The 19,074-nt window shown below is 35.1% G+C and overlaps 1 protein-coding gene across 1 annotated transcript in view; it reads left to right on the top strand.

Moving 5' to 3' along the window:
* Positions 1–19,074, top strand: part of LOC150092464 (dynactin subunit 1-like) — a 334,669-nt gene that overhangs the window by 177,934 nt on the left and 137,661 nt on the right. The window contains exons 13-14 of the mRNA XM_090414876.1: positions 6,518–6,619; positions 14,356–14,565. Of these exons, the coding sequence (XP_090271002.1) occupies positions 6,518–6,619; positions 14,356–14,565 (312 nt within the window). The remainder of the gene's footprint in view (positions 1–6,517; positions 6,620–14,355; positions 14,566–19,074) is intronic.

Genomic DNA, 19,074 nt, shown 5'->3' with positions numbered 1-19,074 from the left:
AAACAATGGAATGCATACTTTTACTATTATGCTAGCTGCTGGTTGCTGTGTACTACTGTCAGTACAAGTGTGTCATGATGAATTAATGAAGACTAAACTTGATGCAAACTCATCCCTTGTTTTTTGTTGCAGTGTAGAGGGTATTTCATCATTTCAGCTGATTGTTTGAACACTCTTGAGAAAAAAACAATAATCTGTGCGAAGCATTTTTGTTTATTGCCATGCTGCTTGATGTTTTGTTTCTGTTGCATGTGCTGCCAGCCCTGATTTGTGTTTTCTTTCATTCTCAATGTCTTTGAAGTGTTCCGATTGGCATACCTCTCCAGATCTTCCTGTTTATTCAATGTAGTGTAAACCAGTATATGCAACCACACTTAAAAAACCATCTCACTTAAACCACATCAGCCACTTAAAAAACTGGTTTTTTAAGTGGCTGATGTGGAGGTTTAGGAGGTTTCAGATGATTAGAGATCTTGTTGATTGGATAGAAAGCAACCTTTAAGTTTTGTTGGCAAAGCAAACTTGCTATTTTATCTGTGACTGATTGTATATATGAGAAAATCACTGCTCCTTTAAAGACTTTGTTTTCTTATTCATCTGATTGTTTGTAGCCATTATTTGATAGGACTGAACTAAGATATGTAGCTCTTGGTTTCTTTTATCTGTGTTGTTGGAAACTCTGTATGCCCTATTGAGTATTTTTATTATTCAGGCCTCCATGGAGTCAAAAGACTCATCGTCGGAGTCCCTTCTAGGAAACACAAAGTCTATCATGCCACTCCTTAAACTCATTGACCGTTCTTGCGCTCACCACTATCAGACCATGTATTCCAAGGTTCGACCACCCTCCATGCAAAGAAGCCACTCCTCACTCTCTTGCGCACAGCTTCCTTTCGTAACTTCCAGGGATGGCCCCTTGTCATCACTTCTTCCTGCTGTTCAACCAAGCAAAAGAACTCCCCAGTGTCAAGCCTATAACCACCTCTCAACAGTTTAAAAGTCTCAATCATATCACCTCTCTTCTATCTACCAAACTCTGCAGTCCACATTCCCTCAGCCGATCCTCATAACTAACATTGTACAGTCCTGAAACCTGAAATCTTTTCTTATCTGCCTCTGTACCCTTTCCACAGTTAATTTATCCCCTTCAAATCCTGGGGACTAAATATGAGAACAATAGCCTGATCAGGGTCTTATACAAACCCTGATGATAACTCTTTTATCTCTGCAGATCAGCGTCCTTCTCAGTATTGCAGCAATCCTCTGTGTTACCTTCACCACCATTGTAATATGACCCCTGAATTTCAGGTGTCTATCAGTCATCAGCCCCAGATCTCTTATCTCCAGTACAACTCCTCCAATAGAGTATGAAATGTCCCATCAGTGTGTCCCAAACCTCAAGACCTTACATTTTGCTGCATTAAACTGACTCCTTCCCCCCATTCATTTGCCCATCTGTCTAGCTTATTCAAATCCTCTTGCAGTGCTACCACATCTGCACTATTACTATAACCCTTCCCAGCTTCACATCATCTGCAAACAACTGAATATTCCCCTGCAATCCACTGACAGTGTCATTGATATAAACGTTAAACAATATAGGTCCCAGTACTGAGCCCTTTGGGATCCCACTTGTAACCTTCTGCCTCCTTGAAACACTGCCCCACCACACACAACTCTCGATACCTATCGGACAGCCAATCCTGAATCCAGTTGACCACCCTGACATCCAGACCCATGCGCTGCAACTTTAATATCAGTTTATCATGTGGCACCCTGTCAAATGCCTTTGCTAAATCCAAGAAAATGACAGTATATGCCTTTCCCTCATCTACTGCTCTTGTAACTTTATTATAAAAGGCTAGCATATTACTAAAACAAGAGCACCTCTTCACAAATCCATGTTGACTCTCACAGATACCATTACCCTCATCTGCCCAATGCTGTATACAGTCCTTCACTACTTTCTCCAAGATCTTACTAACTACTGATGACACACAAACTGGCCTATAATTAGACACTTCCAGTCTGCTACTGCCCTTATGCAATGCCACTATCTTACCTTCCTTCCATTCCCTGGGCACCTTTCCCATAGTTAAACTTTCATTAAAAAGCCAGGTCAAAGGAGCTGTCAGTTATTTAGCACGTTCTCTCAAAACTTGTGGTGAAATACCATCCAGTCCCACAGCTTTACTGACATCCAGAGTACTCAGTATTTGGAACATACTCTCCTCCTGCACCTCTAAACCTTGAACTTACCCTATCCCTCTAGTATTAAAATTTACTCTTCCAGGATGAAATACTCCAATAAAGTGTTACATTGAACAATTCTGCTATGTCCTCTGCATCAATCACTCTATCTTAGGGCCAATCTCTTCTCATATTCCAGTTTCGCCTTTGCTACCATACTAGTCACTCTCCTGGCCTGTGTCTTATATTCTTCATGTATCTGCTCTTTGCCTGTCTCCTAATATCTCTTTCAGAGCCTCTTTTTCACATGCAGTTCCTGCTTAATATTGTTTGTCATCCACTTACACCAAATTGTGTCCTCTTCTTTACTTGTGGAATACAGCTTACTATTGCTGCTAACAAATATTCCTTCACAATTTCCCAAGCACTAATGATATCCTCTCCTTCCAATTCCTCCCTCCATAAAACTTCCCCAAGTTAATATCTAAGACTGTTATAATCACCTGCCTTATAATTCCACATACATTCCCGTCTCTTCGATACTCCTGCATGTCTATTCATTTTCAAAGTCAAAACCATATGGTCACTCTCTCCAACTGGTGGGAGAGATGTCATCTCAGTTATTATCAACTCTTCTGATGCTATGACCAAATCCAAAACTCATGAACCTCTGGTTCCCTCTATTACATGTTGCCTAAGACATTTGGCCCTCAAGAATTTTAGAAATTCCTTTCCCTTATTGCTACGTGCATCTTCCTTTCCCCAATTTATACTGCTGTAGTTAAAATCTCGCATAACAATCATTCTTCTTGCACTTGTCGAGCTCAACTGTCTAAACATCTCCTAGTCCCCACTCTCTGTGCTCCTTGGTTTGTAGCAACACCCCACTAAATATCCTGTCTTACCCACCTCTACCTCACACCATATGCTTTCAAAACCCATTAGTGTCACTGCCACCTTTTAAAGCCTCCACTCTTAGAGGACATAAGTCATAACTTATCATAAGCAGTACTCCACCACCACACTTTCCCTTCCTATCCTGCCGAAAAATGCTGTACCCTGACACTTCTATTCCTGTTATTATATCCTCTTCTGTTAACCACGTCTCAGTGATCCCAATAATCTTTGGCTAGGCTGATGCTATGAGTGCCACCAATTCATCTCCTTTATTTCAGATACTTCTGGCATTAGTATAAAGCATAAAAATGTCACTGCTTCTATACCTATCATCATCCTCTCTAGACTCCACTGGACTCATCGTTACCTGATGTTGTCTCCCTTCTCCCAAGTACCCATTACCACAGGAGACCACCCCTGCTACTATCCACCCTGGGTATTCTAGTTTCCCTGTATTGACACACTGACTTGGTCAGAACAGCAATCTTTCCAGATGCTTATGTCCTTTCTCATTCAAATGCAAGCGGTCTCTCACATGCAGTTCCTTTCTGTCCTCAAATGCCCTCCAAGCATCCACATATTCCAGTCCTCTCTTCTGACACATTCCAGCTATTATGTTATTCAATATTACTGCTCTTCTGCTCATCTCATCACTATCATACCTAGGCAACACGCACACTATCTTTCCTCTTTGCGTTTACTTTTGTACAACCTCAAGCAAGAATCTCGTATCTCTCACAGCCAAATTTACCTCTCAAGTCATTCGTTCCTACCATCACAATCATCTCATCCACCCTTTCACCCCTCTTAATTGCTATAGTCCTATCTTACACACCACGGATCATTGAGTCCCCCCATATATTACACCTCTTATCAACCTGTTCCTCGATTGCTCACCTGCATCCCTCACTCTCTCTGCTCTAACACTTTCTCTCTGTGTTCCCCTACTTACCTGCCTTCCTAACATCACTCTATCCCTGGTTCCAGTGCTTCCTCGCATTCTTCTCATTCCCTCTCTTGTACTGTTTCCATTCTCTCCTCTTTTATCATTCCCATAACTCTCTCTCATTCCCTCTCTTCCACTGATCCTATTCTCTCCTCTTCTATTATTCACATAACTCTCTCTCACTCCTACTCTGATTCGCCTAATCTCATCTTTCACATTTCTCATCTCATTCCCTAGACATTCCACCTGCTCTTTCAGCTCGTCTATCTCTCTTTGCAAGTCAGCCACTCTTGTTTGTCATTCATCCTCCTCCCAATTGAGACCATCTCCGAAAACTTCACAATCATTCATCATTTCCACACTCCCCACTCTCATTTTTTCATTCATATTTCTCTTGCTATTCTCACCCTCTATCATACCACTCATCTCTCTACGTAGAGAATCTCCTGCCTCTGACTCAACGAGGTCAGTTATAGTCATCTCTAACTCACCAAGTTCCTCCCATTGCCTGCATTTTGCACATATACATATTTCTCCTTCTCTCACCTGCCACAGTACAACTGCCAGGACACATACATTCCACAAGTCCTGCATGCCACAAAATCCCTTATTATATCACGCAAAATGGAGTCCTTAAATGGGTGGGCGGGGGACTTGGTGATATGCCATTTGCAATTTTAGCTGCTGCTGCCAGCATTATTCAGAATAGTGTCGAGGAACTATTACAACTAAACGCTAAATAGGTATAAGTGAGTATAACTATATAAGTATAAAACATGGAACTGATAATGCCTATTTTTTTACACTGGGCACATTTTTATGTTATAACATGAAATGGTATTGGTAATGACTAATCAATACCCTGATCAGAAATCCAGCAAGTACTTACCATATGATTAGCTTTGCCTTTTTTTCTAGATTTTCCCAAAATATATCTATCTGTGTCTGGTATTTATTTCTTACTATGCCCATTTAGCCTCTCCAACACAAACCAGCTTTTTATTCATGTCAGTCTTTTTGATAACTTGAAATATTCTTATGCTTCTTCTTGATTGGAATCTTATGTTGGATAGTAAGCATTAATAAGTTTCATTGTCTAATTTACACATCACTGTACTTGAAATTGTCTGTCATTCGAGAAGTGTATTTTAATGTTGAATGCTATCACTACTCCTTTCTTTCCTTGATAACTAATGGCTGAATGTGTAACCTCTTATAGTTATTCTTAAGCTGAATCTTATCTGTTTCTGTCTCAGCACTACAGAATTGTTGGCATGCTCCTTCTGAAAAAGAGGCAAAAGACCCAGTTTTGCCCCTTTTTCTTTGATACTTATTAACAGCGATAGTACCCATCAATGTATTAATACACAGCATTAATAAATACGATATAAAAAGCGAATAAAAAAAAAGAAACAATACAGTAACTAGAATAACAATAAAGACATTATGATGTTGAACATTAACAAAATAAGTCCATTAAAAATGTGATCTATTAGCTAAAATGAATGTACTTTGCAAAAGCAAAGTCTGTTGCTTTTACAACTTTTTTGTTCTTAGAGATACTAATTCTGAGCATTAAAGAATTTTACAGCTCAATAGTACCCAAGTACTATAATGCTCTCTAATATCCTGTATTTTTTTCTTTTTCTTTTTTTTTTTCTTCAAATTTAGAGAAACAGTATGTGGTTGAGAATGTCCTTCTAAGTGACTCCTTAGCATAAGGAAATATGAAAATAAGACACAAGAAAAAACTATAATTTATATCTGAAAATAATGATTCTTGACTAATGATCTTCTGATTGTTACGAAATGAGAAATTACTTTTGTCTCTCATTAATGTATTCTTCCTGTGTATTTTCTAAGTATAAATCCCAAGGTAAAATTATTTTATTTCATATAAGATGGAAGGCAATTTGATTTCATTTTAGAAAAACATGTTAGAAAAAAAAGTAAACCATCAAATGAAAAATCTTATTTTACTAAATTAGTATAAAAATAAAAAACAAACACTCATAGTAATGATAATAGTCTGAATACTTAAATATACATCTAAAATACATAAATGTACTGTAAGACAGTTTTTTGTTTTGAATTAATCATTAAAACCAAAGCCTATCAGTTTTGTGATGATCAACCTGTCTTTTTGCCTATTGCAGGAGAATTGGGTCTATTTCTCCCATGGTGCCCAGTACATCTTGGGAGAATATATATATATATAGATAGATGGATGAATGAATCAATCTATGAAGCTAAAAGACAACCATCCATCTTTTCAAACCTGCCTCTTGGATGGAGGGCAGATATGCAAACTACTTGGCCAACCAGTTTGACAGTTTTGTTGATAGTTTCTAGTAATATTTTTTAACAGTTTGCTATACAATATAATAGATAACTTGCTATGTAATGTCAGAATATAACAGCACAAAACTTTGAAATGCAGTCACACAATGGGATATTTACATTTATTTTTATATCATCTTACAGGAAAGATTACAAGATGTGAATGATCAACTTCAAGAGAGTGCTAGAGAAACTGAATTAGAGTTGAGAGAAGAGGTTGATATGACTAATGCTAAAGTTCTTGAGGTATGTTATTTTGTTTTATTTATTATTATTATTATTATTACATAACACCTCCAGGGAGTCCAAAGACTCATCGAGGGAGGGTACCTACTCTACAACTCTCCGTCTCCACCACTCCATCAATCTACTAACTGCTACTACCTTCATTATCTACACTAATGCCATCTACCACCAACCACCATCACTAGTATTTTCACAGACAATCAAAAACATCCATGCCCATGGTGAGATTCAAACCTGCAGCATTTTGGCTGGAGAGCAGATATGCTAACCAACCAGGCCGACATTTATTTATTTTTATTTTAATATGCATATGTTCTTAATATGTAATTTAGTTGATTTTAATTGCACTTACACTGGAATGTTATGGGTTGTAAGAATGTAAAAAAGTTAAGAAAAGTTTATCACAAAATCAAAAAGGTAATGCAGAATAGTGGTGTGTGTGTGTACATACATATATGTACACAAGGGTGTATTAAAAGTTGTGATAATCAAAATGAAGGAATTGAGTAGACCATGTGACTTACACATTATTCAACATATTCCCCACAAAGTGTTATACACTTGTTACAATGCTGCTGCTGCTGCATCATTTGCAATCCCCTGAGAAAAAGGTTTTTCCCCTTGTTGCACAAACCAGTCCTCAGCTGTAGATATGACTTCATCATCTGTGGTAAATTTTGTTCCTTTCGAGTGTTTCTTTAAATTTGGGAATAGGAAATAGATGGGGCCAGATCTGGTGAACAGGATGTGTGAGGCATTGAAATCTCAAGTTGTGTATTGTCTATTGGATTTCATGAGCAGTTGCGTGGTCCTGCAAAAGCAACACACCTCTGCTCAGTTTTCCACAGCATTTTTCCTTCAATACCTCCAATTCCTTCAGAGCTGTTGAATAAACTGTTTCTGTGACAGTTTCACCTTATTTGAGGTGCTTGGTAAGGATTACATCATCCATATCTCAAAAGGCAATGGCAAAAAACTTCCCTGCTGACTTTTGGGTTTGAAACTTCTTTGGCTGTGGAGAACCTTTGTGTCTCCACAGCACTGACAATTGTTTAGTCTCTAGGTCATAGTATTGAAACCATGTTTCATCAATAGTCACAATATAAGCCAAAATATTTGCACCTGATTTCTCAAAATGACTCAGAATCCCTTGAGATGTCAGCGCACATTGTTTCTTTTGGTCAGTATTCAAATATTTGGGGAGGGACCTACTTTGCTGAGGGCTTCTGCATGTCCAGATGTTGGTGACTGATGTCCCCAACTCATTCTCTAGATATCCCCATAGTCTTTGCAATGTTTTTGGTTGGTATTTGTCCATCATCAAAGATCATGGCATGCACTGCATCAATATTTTCAGGTGTGATTGGTGTGGAAGGTCTTCCTGAACTGGAGGCATTCAGGATCTCCAGTTTGAAATTAACCACCTATCTGGCAACTGTTGGATATTCCGAGGCACAGTCCCTTAAAAAGAGAGAGAGAGATGGGCTGATATAAATATCCTAAACGAAAAACAACAAATTATTAAAATTCAATGAAACATGGGGGTCAAAAAGAGTTTTATGAGGGTGGTCTGAAAAGTTCTCAGCCTAATAATGAAAAAACGAATTTATAATTTCAAAATATTTTTATCTTTCAACATAATCTCTCTTAAGACTAATACATTTATTCCCGCGATGCTTCAGCATCATTATCCCATCCCTGCAGTGATTCTCAGTAAAATCTGATATCACCTCTTGATTTGAAGAAAACACTAGCCAGTGAGGAAGAGATTTATTTAGTTTTGGGAAAAGATAGAAGTCAGACGGAGCCAAATCTGGGAAATAGGGTGGATGTTCTAACAATTCATAGTGCAGATCCCTTAATTTTCCCATTGCCAAAACACTTTTGTGGACAGGTGCATTGTCCTAATGAAAGATGATTTCTTTCTTCTGCAAACCAGGTCTTTTCTCATGAAGTTTTTCATCTAGTCTGGTTAAAAGATGTTATAACCGAGGTATAATATTCCGCGGTTATTGTTTTAACATTTTCAAGATAATTAATAAACAAAATGCCTTTAGCATCCCAAAACACCTCAAGTATGGAGGAATAAAAGTCTTACAGTGGCTGCACTGCATAGTTCAGAAGGCCTGGACAGAGGGATGAATTCCAGATGATCGGAGTAGAGCTCTGCTCTCATAGTACCCATTTACAAAAAGGGAAATAAAACTGAATGCGAGAATTACAGAGGTATTTCTCTACTGAGTGTTCCTGGTAAGATATATGCAAGTATACTTGAGAAACAGTTGAGAAGGATTTTGGAAGAGAAGCTAGGTGAAGAACAGCTGGATTCAGGCCAAATAGAGGCTATCAGGATCAGATTACGACAGATAGTTGAGAAATCATGGGATTATAACAAAGATCTGTATTTAAGTTTTGCAAAAATTTTGTCATATGCCTTTTCCGGAAAAGGCATATGACAAGTTGCCAAGAGAGAAGCTATTCGAAACGTTACAATTATATGGTGTCAATGGGACATTATATCAAGCAATGTGTGTGTGTGTGTTATGATCCATCAAGTCATTTGCAACTCCACGAACATACACTCTCCATTCCAATCTGTCCCTGACCATGCCTTTCAGAATCTCCAAGCGCACTCCAGTTGCTTCTTTAACTCCATCCACCCATCTAATTCTTGGTCTTCTTCTTCTCCTGCTTCCATCAACTTTAGCAAGCATCATCATCTTCTCCAGACTGTCATTTGCTCGCATAATATGTCCGAAGTATGACAATTTTTGCTTGATGATCATAGCTTCACGGGAGCAATCTAGCTTTATTCTTATTATCACTGATTTATTAGTTTGCTTTGCAGTCTATGATATTCTTAGTAAGCGTCTCCAAACCCATAATTCAAATGCATCTATCTTTCTTCTTTCACTCTTTCTCAGGGTCCAACTTTCACATCTACACAGCACCACAGGGAATACCAATTTCTTTCACGATTCTGATTTTTGTTGTGAGGCTAATATCTTTATCTTTAAAGATCTTCCTTAAATTTGTCATTGCTTTTTTTACAAGTAATATTCTTCTAACTTCTTCAGTACAATAACAATCTTTATCAGTTCAGGATCCTAGGAACACAAAATTGTTAACTGCTTCCATTTTTCCCCATCTACTTCAAAATCATTAAGTTCACGTGTTGCTATAACTTTTATCTTTTTGAGGTTAAGTTTAAGACCATATTTAGCACTTTCTTCTTTAACTTTCATAATAAGTTCCTTCAAATCTTCTTTGCATTCTGCTAGCAAGGTGGTATCATTAGTATACCTCAAATTATTAATATTTTTTCCACCAATTTTAATTCCAACTGAAGACTCCTCCAGCCCTGCCATTCTTAAAATATATTCTCTGTGCAAGTTAAACAGGTACCGAGATAAAATACATCCTTGTCGCACCCCTTCACCTATTGTGAAATATTCAGTTTCTCCAAGATCTGTTTGGACAGTAGCTTCTTGTTCATAATAAAGATTCCTCAGGTGGCTAATGAAATGCTCTGGGACTCCCATTGTTCTTAACACATTCCACAGTTTCACATGATCTACAGTCAAAAGCCTTGCTATAGTCAAGGAAATAAAGGTAGACATTCTTGTGATATTCCTGTGCTCTTTCTATTATCCATTTCACATTGGCGATTTGATCTCTTGTTCATCTGGCATTTCTCTCTTCATGAATGGTTCCAGTCTTTTCTGAATGATCTTAAGTAAGACTTTACTTGCATGAGAAATCAGTGCTATAGTTCTGTAATTTTTGCACTCTCTTGCATCGCCTTTCTTCAATAAAGGTATATAAACTGATTTTTTCCATTCACTAGCAATACTTAGTCTTTATTTCAGTTGTAAGTCAGCAGTTAGAATTGAAGGAAGTAGTACAGGAAGGTGGTTTAATGATAAATCTGGTGTAAGACAAGGAATTTTAGACCATCATTATTGTTCAGATTGGGGTAGTTGATAAAAATCTCACACGCTTCCTTAAATTTGCATTCATACCATGTTTTGGTGTGATGTAAACAACAGCCAATTCAGTCACTTCTATGTAAAGTGTTCAGGGCATGATCAGAAAGGCCAGCTTCACCATAGTACAATACTTCAACACTTCACATAGAATTGACTGGAAAAGCACCAGTTTACATCACATCAAAACATGGTATGAACGCAAATTTAAGGAAGCCTGTGAGATTCTTATCAACCACCCCAATCTGAACAGTAATGATAGTCTAAAAGTCCCAAGTATATGGAAGGCACATATTCTACCCAAGGAACCTTTCTCCCTAAGAGTTAACTATAAACAGGACTGTAGATAATCCAGAATACTAAATCTAATATAACAATTGTAATGTTAAAAATAGGACATCATTGTTACTATAAGAAAACTATCTATAAGAAAGAATGTTTCTCTCATGCTATCTTAAATAGAATTTAGCTTTGATGTAGTTTCTAAATAATTAATTAATTTGTAATTTTATTTGTATTTTTTTTTTCACTAGAGGTCATGCCAGTAGAATAACCGGTGATCAAATCATTGTTTCTTTGGCTTACTGTGTGAAATGTAACTCAGCTTGTCCCTGTATGTTTGTATATACTCCAGAAGATGACCTTAATATGTAGGTCGAAATGTCGGGAAATTAAAATAGTTATTTATAACATGGTTGTAAAGTCCATAATTTCTAAAATGATTGCTGATCACTGTCCAACACTAAAAGAAAGGAGACAAGGATGTACTTTATCCCCTTTATTATTCATTATCTATTTGGATCACATTACGAAGGAAAGTGGTATTAAACCTGATATCAAAATTCGAGATGTTAATCTCAGCTCTTTGCTTTATGCAGACGATGTTATACTTCTAAATAAATCTGCTACAAGTCTGCAAGATTCCCCGACTAAAGTGAATAACTGTTGTAATAGATATAGTATAAAGGTCAGCATTAAAAAGACAAAGAAAATGAAAATAGGCAGAAACATTGAAAATATCAACTGCATTATGAATGGAGAACTTATTGAGCAAGTAAAACATTTCAACTACTTAGGCACGATTTTTAGTGAAGATGGTAAATTAAATATGGAAATAGACAACAGAACCAACAAAGCTGGTATGGTAGGAAGTCAACTGAATAAATTTATATGGAATAAGAGAGAAATTAGCCAAAACACTAAATTAGCTGTATATGAGACAGTATTCAAGCCAATTTTAACTTATGGATCTGAGAGCTGGGTCAGAAGTAAAATACTTGACTAAAGACTAGAGAGACTGCAGATATGAGAATCCTGAGAAACATTAGGGGCATGAACAGATGGCATCAATGGCAATATTGTATTAAAAACGAGGATATTAGGAAAGAACTTGACATCGTCAGCATCCAGGAATGTGTTAGCAGAGCTAATCTCAGGTAGTGTGGTCACTTAAATAGAATGGGTGAGGAAAGATTAGCAAAAAGGGTTCTCTGCCAAGTTGGCAGAAAAAAGACCCAGAGGAAGACCAAGATATAGGTGGATTGATACCGAATATGCCTTAGATGATAGAAATATAAGATAGGATAATGTTGGATTCTTGAAAGGTAACAGACTGATTTGGAGAGAAATTGTAGATAGGAAGTTAGTATTGATGTAATTTTTCATGTAGTACTATCATATGCTGTATGATAGTACTACTGTATGAAATGATAGTACTATCATTTCATGTAGTACTATCATATCATATCCAATTCCTGATATATACCTTTGAGGGTCTGGAATATATCAGGAATTTGATGAAGATGATAATGATTGGCTGGCATGGCAAGTAACCTGCACTGAAATGAAAGCAAAACAAACTTGTTGTAAACAAGACTACAGTTCTTTAATGGTGTGAAAACATCGTTCAAAAGTTCTATATTTTCTTTTTCTCAAGGTTTAAGTTACATAAATAAATAAATAAAAATAGAGGTGAGTCCTTTTTGCAAATAAATATCACAATTAAAAAATTTACAAGAGGTCTTAACTATACAAAGATTTTTCTTATGTAACATTGGTAAAGAAATTTCTGATTAAAGAAATAATGCATTTTCATTATACATTTTAAATGTTTACATATAAAATAAAACTATAAAGTTAAAAGTTATCCTTTCCTTTTTATTTATTTATTTATTCAAAATTAGACATCACTAAAAATTAAAAAAAAAAAATGTAAGATAATCTAATAAGGCTAAATAGCAAATATCCTAAATCATGTATAAAGTTTTGGAGTACTCAGTGTTCTGCAGCTGAGTTTGGCATAGATCTCAAATCTGAGACTGAAAGCAAGTCTAAAAAATTTTACAAAAATTATTTTATATAATAAATTAAAAATTTCTTTTTTGAAAATCATTTGATCATGAGTAATTTATATCTGTAAATAAAATTTAATTGGTGAAATTTACTTTTCTATTTTATTAATTTTTATAAAATTTATTTAATCCTACTATTTTACTTTTGAGACAATAAAAAATGAGCATAAGAACACTAAATAGATTAACATCAAAACTAGGATGCAAATGCACCACAACTTTATACTTGTTACAATAAACTTACCCTAAACTGTGGCAATGTTTAGACAACAAGTATATAATGATTTGACCATAGTAAGGCTTGTTTGCAAACTACTAAAGATTTGCCTTTGGCTTGCTTAAGAGAAGATGTGCTCAAACTTTATAAACAAGGAATTACTAAGCTGTGGGATGTTAAGAAAATTCAAAAAAGATGAGAGAGAAAAGGCAGTCATTTTTATGATAATGCGTATCTGGGAAAAAAATGACAATATTTCGTGTTATTTTAATTTTGTTACAAAGAATACATTAATTTTATGTGGAAAGTTGAAAAGAACATATATGAGATCTGTAATGGAATCCATGAAGGAATACATATGTTTGCTTCACTAATTGCTATACTGATAAGCTGCACAGGCTGACTGGAATAAATTTTCATTGCTTGCAAAATTTATTTAATCCTACTATGATTAGCCAAACATCACTGTAGTAGCAATGTATATAATAAATTTTATTGTCCAGATAGTAGCAACTGCGATAAACATCATCTCAGTTTACACTCCATCCAAACCATCACAAAATTCCAAAAGCAAAGCAACAACAAAAAATGAAGAGGAATCATGCAGAATATTTTGTAAATACCTTACATCTTTTAAATAGACTCAGGCCAAAACATTTTGTATTAAATGTTCAGAATGGAAAGGAAACATGGATCCAGTTTGTCCTCTGCCCATACAACCAATGCAACAGTAGTATGGGATAAAATCCAAAAAATGAAAGGTAGATATAGCATACACCATTTGTTCATCTTGGCACATAATGAATGCATAGTTCCTTATTCCAAGAAATTTACAGACTAGTTATTTAAAGTCGAGAAAACTTTGCTGGAACAACTGACTAATAGTATAGTCAGTTATTAGTTATATATTAGTTATATCTATTAGTTACATCCACAGAATAAGATCTTGAGATGGTAAAAGAAGATATTATTTCTATTTTTAAGATACATAATGTAGCATTGATAAAATTTGCTCACAGGTCACACTGAAGGATTTGGAGGGCCGCACACTAGCTGCAGGTTTACTCATCTAGAAAAGAAACGGTTTTAAATATACATATATATATATATTTTATATTTATTTTAATCCTTGTACAGTATTATATTTATATTGCTATTCATTTTTTAATTTGGTTCTTTTAGGGAATAAGAAAATTAGATGCCATGCAAGAGGCTATTGCAGATTATGAACAAACAATTCAAAAATTCAGAGATCTTACCGAGCAGTTACGAGAAGCAAATCATGAGCTGCATACCCAGCTACAGAAGGAGTCTGATCGTGTAACCATGGCTACACCAGCTGAAAGTTTTGATTTTAAAGTCAAATTTGCTGAAACAAAGGCCTTTGCACGGGTATATAATTTTATATAAATGAAATATATGCTTCATGGTGGTTTAAAGTGATGTTTAATTTATGATTTGATGATAATTTTATAAGCATCATTCTGAAAATTAATATTTTATTATATATTCATTTTTTTTCTAAACATCTCTATTTATAAACTATACTTTTTTCTTTAACTATCCAAATATTACATTTTTTCTCCTGTGTCACGCATAAAGATTTTAATTAATACAGAAATACCAAATTCAGTTCAAATTGAATTTATTAATTTTCCTTTCCGAATGACAGGAAAAAAAATTAATTCCTGCCTACTGTCAATGGAATAGAGACATTTGTGTATACAAAAATAATTATTATTTATGACAGAGTAATTCAAATTATCCTGTGAAGTTAGTGGAAAAACTATTACTTGGCACGTTATTGAAATATTATTTAGTATTTAGCTGATTGGATATGTCTGTGTTACATAGCTATTAAACTAGTTGGCTGGTCCAAGTACTGTTAAAGTTATGCTGCACCATTACAAAAGTTACAGAAGTTAAATGGTAAAAACCAAACTGACCAGGACCACTGATGCATAGCTCTGTCTTCACCATCTTGTGTTGTGCTTCATTATTGGGTTAACACTTATATACTGATTGAATAAGAATAGTATATTTCTTTTGGTCTTAGCTGAGAATATTGTATTCTGTATTGTCTTAAAGCATAGACAGATATCACATGATTGATTATCACCAGCTGTGGAGTCCTCCATTTAAATAAGACTCTTGTTGTTTCCATCAGAAAACCAAGGTGAACAATTCATACTAGGACTTCACAGTATTAACAACACTAACAGAAGAAAAAGTTACATTAATTTATAAGTAATTAATTTTGAATTGTTCCCAGTGATTTAGTTTGAGTTCTTTGTGCATGTCACGATTATAATTTGTGCACTAAAGATGCTGGTTAGTAAATCAGTGAAGTATTAGTAAGTTCACATAAATGAATTTAATTTTTCTTCTGTTGCTGCTGGTCTTAATACCGTGAAGTGCTAGTAATATCAATAATCAACAACATCTAAGCCTTTCAGTATGTATACAGGGTGAACAATGAAAAATCTGCTACTGCAACAAACTTACTCAAATTGAAGATAGGTACTATCAGTGAGAGAAAAAAAAAAAAAAGTCAGAACTAGCAGAAGAATTGCAAAAATAGTAAAATTGATGTTACCAAGACAGCCTGAAAACAAATGAAATTAAATAATAATAACCAGATGGTATATTCATCATCATCATTCCTCACCTGCATAAAGGAGGTTGATGCCACCATTAATAATAACTTCTCAGTCTATTGGCAACTAGGTTATTTAAACTTCTGTAAGAGTTCAGACCACTTATACTCTTGATTTCTATTCATTTCCTTTTAGGTCTTCCCAGTGGTTTCTTTCCTTCTACTCTTTCATTTTGGAGAATTTGAGGAAGCCTGTTAGTTTCCTCATTCTGTACACATGTCCATACCACTGTAACTGTTTTTCTCTGACTCTTGTTATTAGAACACGTTTGCCAGAGGTAGTTGTGGATGCTTCATCAGTGAATGAGTTTAAGGAGAAATATGATAGGTATCGTGTGAATAAATAGTTCTCCCACAATAAGTCTTCTGACTACATGGAGATGCCTGTGTAATAATAATAATATTGTAGTATAATTCTTCTCTGATCTCCTGATTGGTTTTCATTTCAGTCCATGATGTTTTATTTATTTTTCTCAAACACTGTTTTCAAAGCCTGTCAGTCTCTGTTCTTCCTTCTATTTGTCAACCCAAGTGTCTGCATCATAAAGAACTAGGGGAGGGGGGAAGAGCACCATTGAATTGTATACTTTGATTTTAAGTTCTTTGGAGAAATATAGTGAACAACACACCCTTCCCAATAGCCACTATACTGCAGATGCAAGAAAAACAAGAAGTTTTATTCTATCACAGAGACATTTACAGTCTGTAATATATTTCTCAACAATTAGTGCAATTAAAAACAACTGTGATAAAAACGACACTATCTAATGAAACACACATTCTCTCTCTCTCACACACAGAAACTATGCTGCATAGTCTCAAGCAAAACTGTTTGTTGTACTGTCAAACACAGTGTCTAACTAAAAACAATTATCCTAACATTTGTCTAAATTTTCATTTACATGAAATAAGTATCTGTTCGATTGCATTTGAAATTTTCAATGTCATCAAGACAGATCACAAATGATTACTTCAAATAAATTTCTTCAAAAACATGCCATATAAACTTTGTATCACTGAGCCCTCCTAATGCAGAAGCAGCACACAAATGGTAATGGGAAGTCCCGTGAGTATGATAAACAATGTGAACATGTTAAGCACCCCCTGATATAATTGAACGGAAACATAAGATCTGATAATCTTGACAGATAACAGATTAATTTGGAGGAAATTTGTTCATTGGAAGTTTGTAATAGTGTAACTTTTTCATATAGTGCTATCATAATTATCCTGTATGTCCTCTAAGGGTACATTGCTGGAATTTGATGATGATGATATGATTTAGTTATTTCCAGTGGTATATGTAATCCAGAAGAAGATGCTAAATATGATCATCAAAATGTTGGTGTAATAAAATATTTATCCGATCTACTCTGCTTAAGTGTCTTCATAATCAGTATTTGTTAGAAATGCTAGAAAACACTGAATAATATCAACTTTAATTTGCTTTGGATAATTAGAAAATAAATAAAATAGCAGTTGATATCAGTCTTCATTGCAGCAACATCAACTACATATCATCTAGTTTTTAACTCATTCACTGCTGAGCTCTACGTCCCTCACCCTTTGCTTTCTTAGATATTGATTTCAAATGTTTTTCCAAAGTTAAGCCTATATTGCATTTTTGAAAAAAAATCCTAATACATTATTTACAAAGCAATAATACTTTTTTTTTTATACAAGAAGTGCTCAGAAGAATGTGAATTTAAAATATATGCAAAATAAATATCTTACGAAATAAGTAAAATGGTAGTGGTATTTTCTGACAGTTTGCTTGATGCTCCTAAACTAACTCCAGTCACTAATAAGTTAGCTACTTCTACAAATGTTGATTCAACTATTACTCAGAATTTTTTAGTCATGGACAGTCCTTTGTTTCTTCCTTTTATGTACCACCTGAGTCATTAGCATCAGACCTATCTTCTTGGGTAATGGCACAAGATTCCAACTTTGATTCTCTGCCATCTTTTGTTGCTGGTTCTTCGCATCAAGACAGTAGTTTCCAAACAATATATAAGATTCATCTGATATATCTAGAGTTCCAGTTACCAATACATATTGGTTGTACTGGCAGCATTCTCAATTGGAAATGTATCACAAATTCATTTTGAAGGAATCCTATCCTCATAAAGAGGACGTTATGGCAGCAGATCTTCCTTAACTACAAATTTTAGTTTCCATTCCTTTAGAGAAAGATTGAAGAGGAGGATGTTACCAACCATTTGTTCATTCATTCCTGACGGTACTGATTCAGTGGTTTCACATACTGTTAATTTAGATATAGTGTCTTCTAAAGACAGTGCATGATTGGTTTCTCGCCATGCTTTATCTAGGTTTTACTGCTTGGAAAGAAACAGGGAAATGGTAAGAGAAGAGATGTAATCTGATTTGAAGAGAGTGCATGGTTATATTAAGAGGCTGGATATAGGGTTAGTTAGATCAGATGTGAGCACGAATGGATGAAAAGAGAGGAGAGAGAGTTTGAAAAAAAAAAAAAAAAAAAGAGATAATCAAAGGTATGAGTTTTTCCTGGAGCAAAAATTAAGATATTAATGTTGCTATTAGTAAGCAAGTTGGAAAAGTGAATGAGCTGATTGCATTTGCAAATACAAATAATCTGAAAGGAGTGAAAAATGGAATGAGAAACAACATGAAAGTATTATTGAAAGCAGCAGTAGAGAAGGGAGAGAAAGTGAAGATTATAGGTATGTTGTATTTTGATAAGAATGATTTGAATAAAAGATCCATGATTACAAATGAATCAATTCATAGATTTTGTGAGATGAACAGTTCTAATTCGTCGTTGATTTATGGAGTGAATTTGAGGGGTGAAATGAATTATATTTGAAGAATTGGTGTTTATCTAAATGAATTAGGAGTTCAATATTTGAAAGATTCATTGAGTAAAGTGTGGTCTAATGTGCAGAAACAGGGAAACTGATTTTGGGGCGAGAACAGGTGACTGTGTGTGGTAATCACTGGATAAAGTGGTTCTGGAAGGGTTCAGCTGTCTTAGAGTATACAAATGCTAGAAGCATTGGAAATGAGCATAATGAATTTATATGTTTAATTAGTACATCTTTGGCCAGATATTATTGGTATCAATGAAATTTGGTTGACAAAAGATGGTATAGTTTCAGGAATAGTGTAAGTAAGGGCTATTCTATTTTTAGAGATGATAGGGAGAACAAAGTGGGTGGTGTGGTGTTAATGATAACTGAGGAGTAGCTACCAACTAAGTTTGA

The sequence above is a fragment of the Typopeltis vanoorti genome, chromosome 26, assembly GCF_054136105.1.
Source record: "Typopeltis vanoorti isolate ZY-2024b chromosome 26, IOZ_Tvanoo_1.0, whole genome shotgun sequence".
NCBI classification, from domain to species: Eukaryota; Metazoa; Arthropoda; class Arachnida; order Uropygi; family Thelyphonidae; genus Typopeltis; species Typopeltis vanoorti.
The sequence above is the reverse complement of the archived record's forward strand: the minus strand, read 5'-3'. Positions and strand labels throughout refer to the sequence as shown.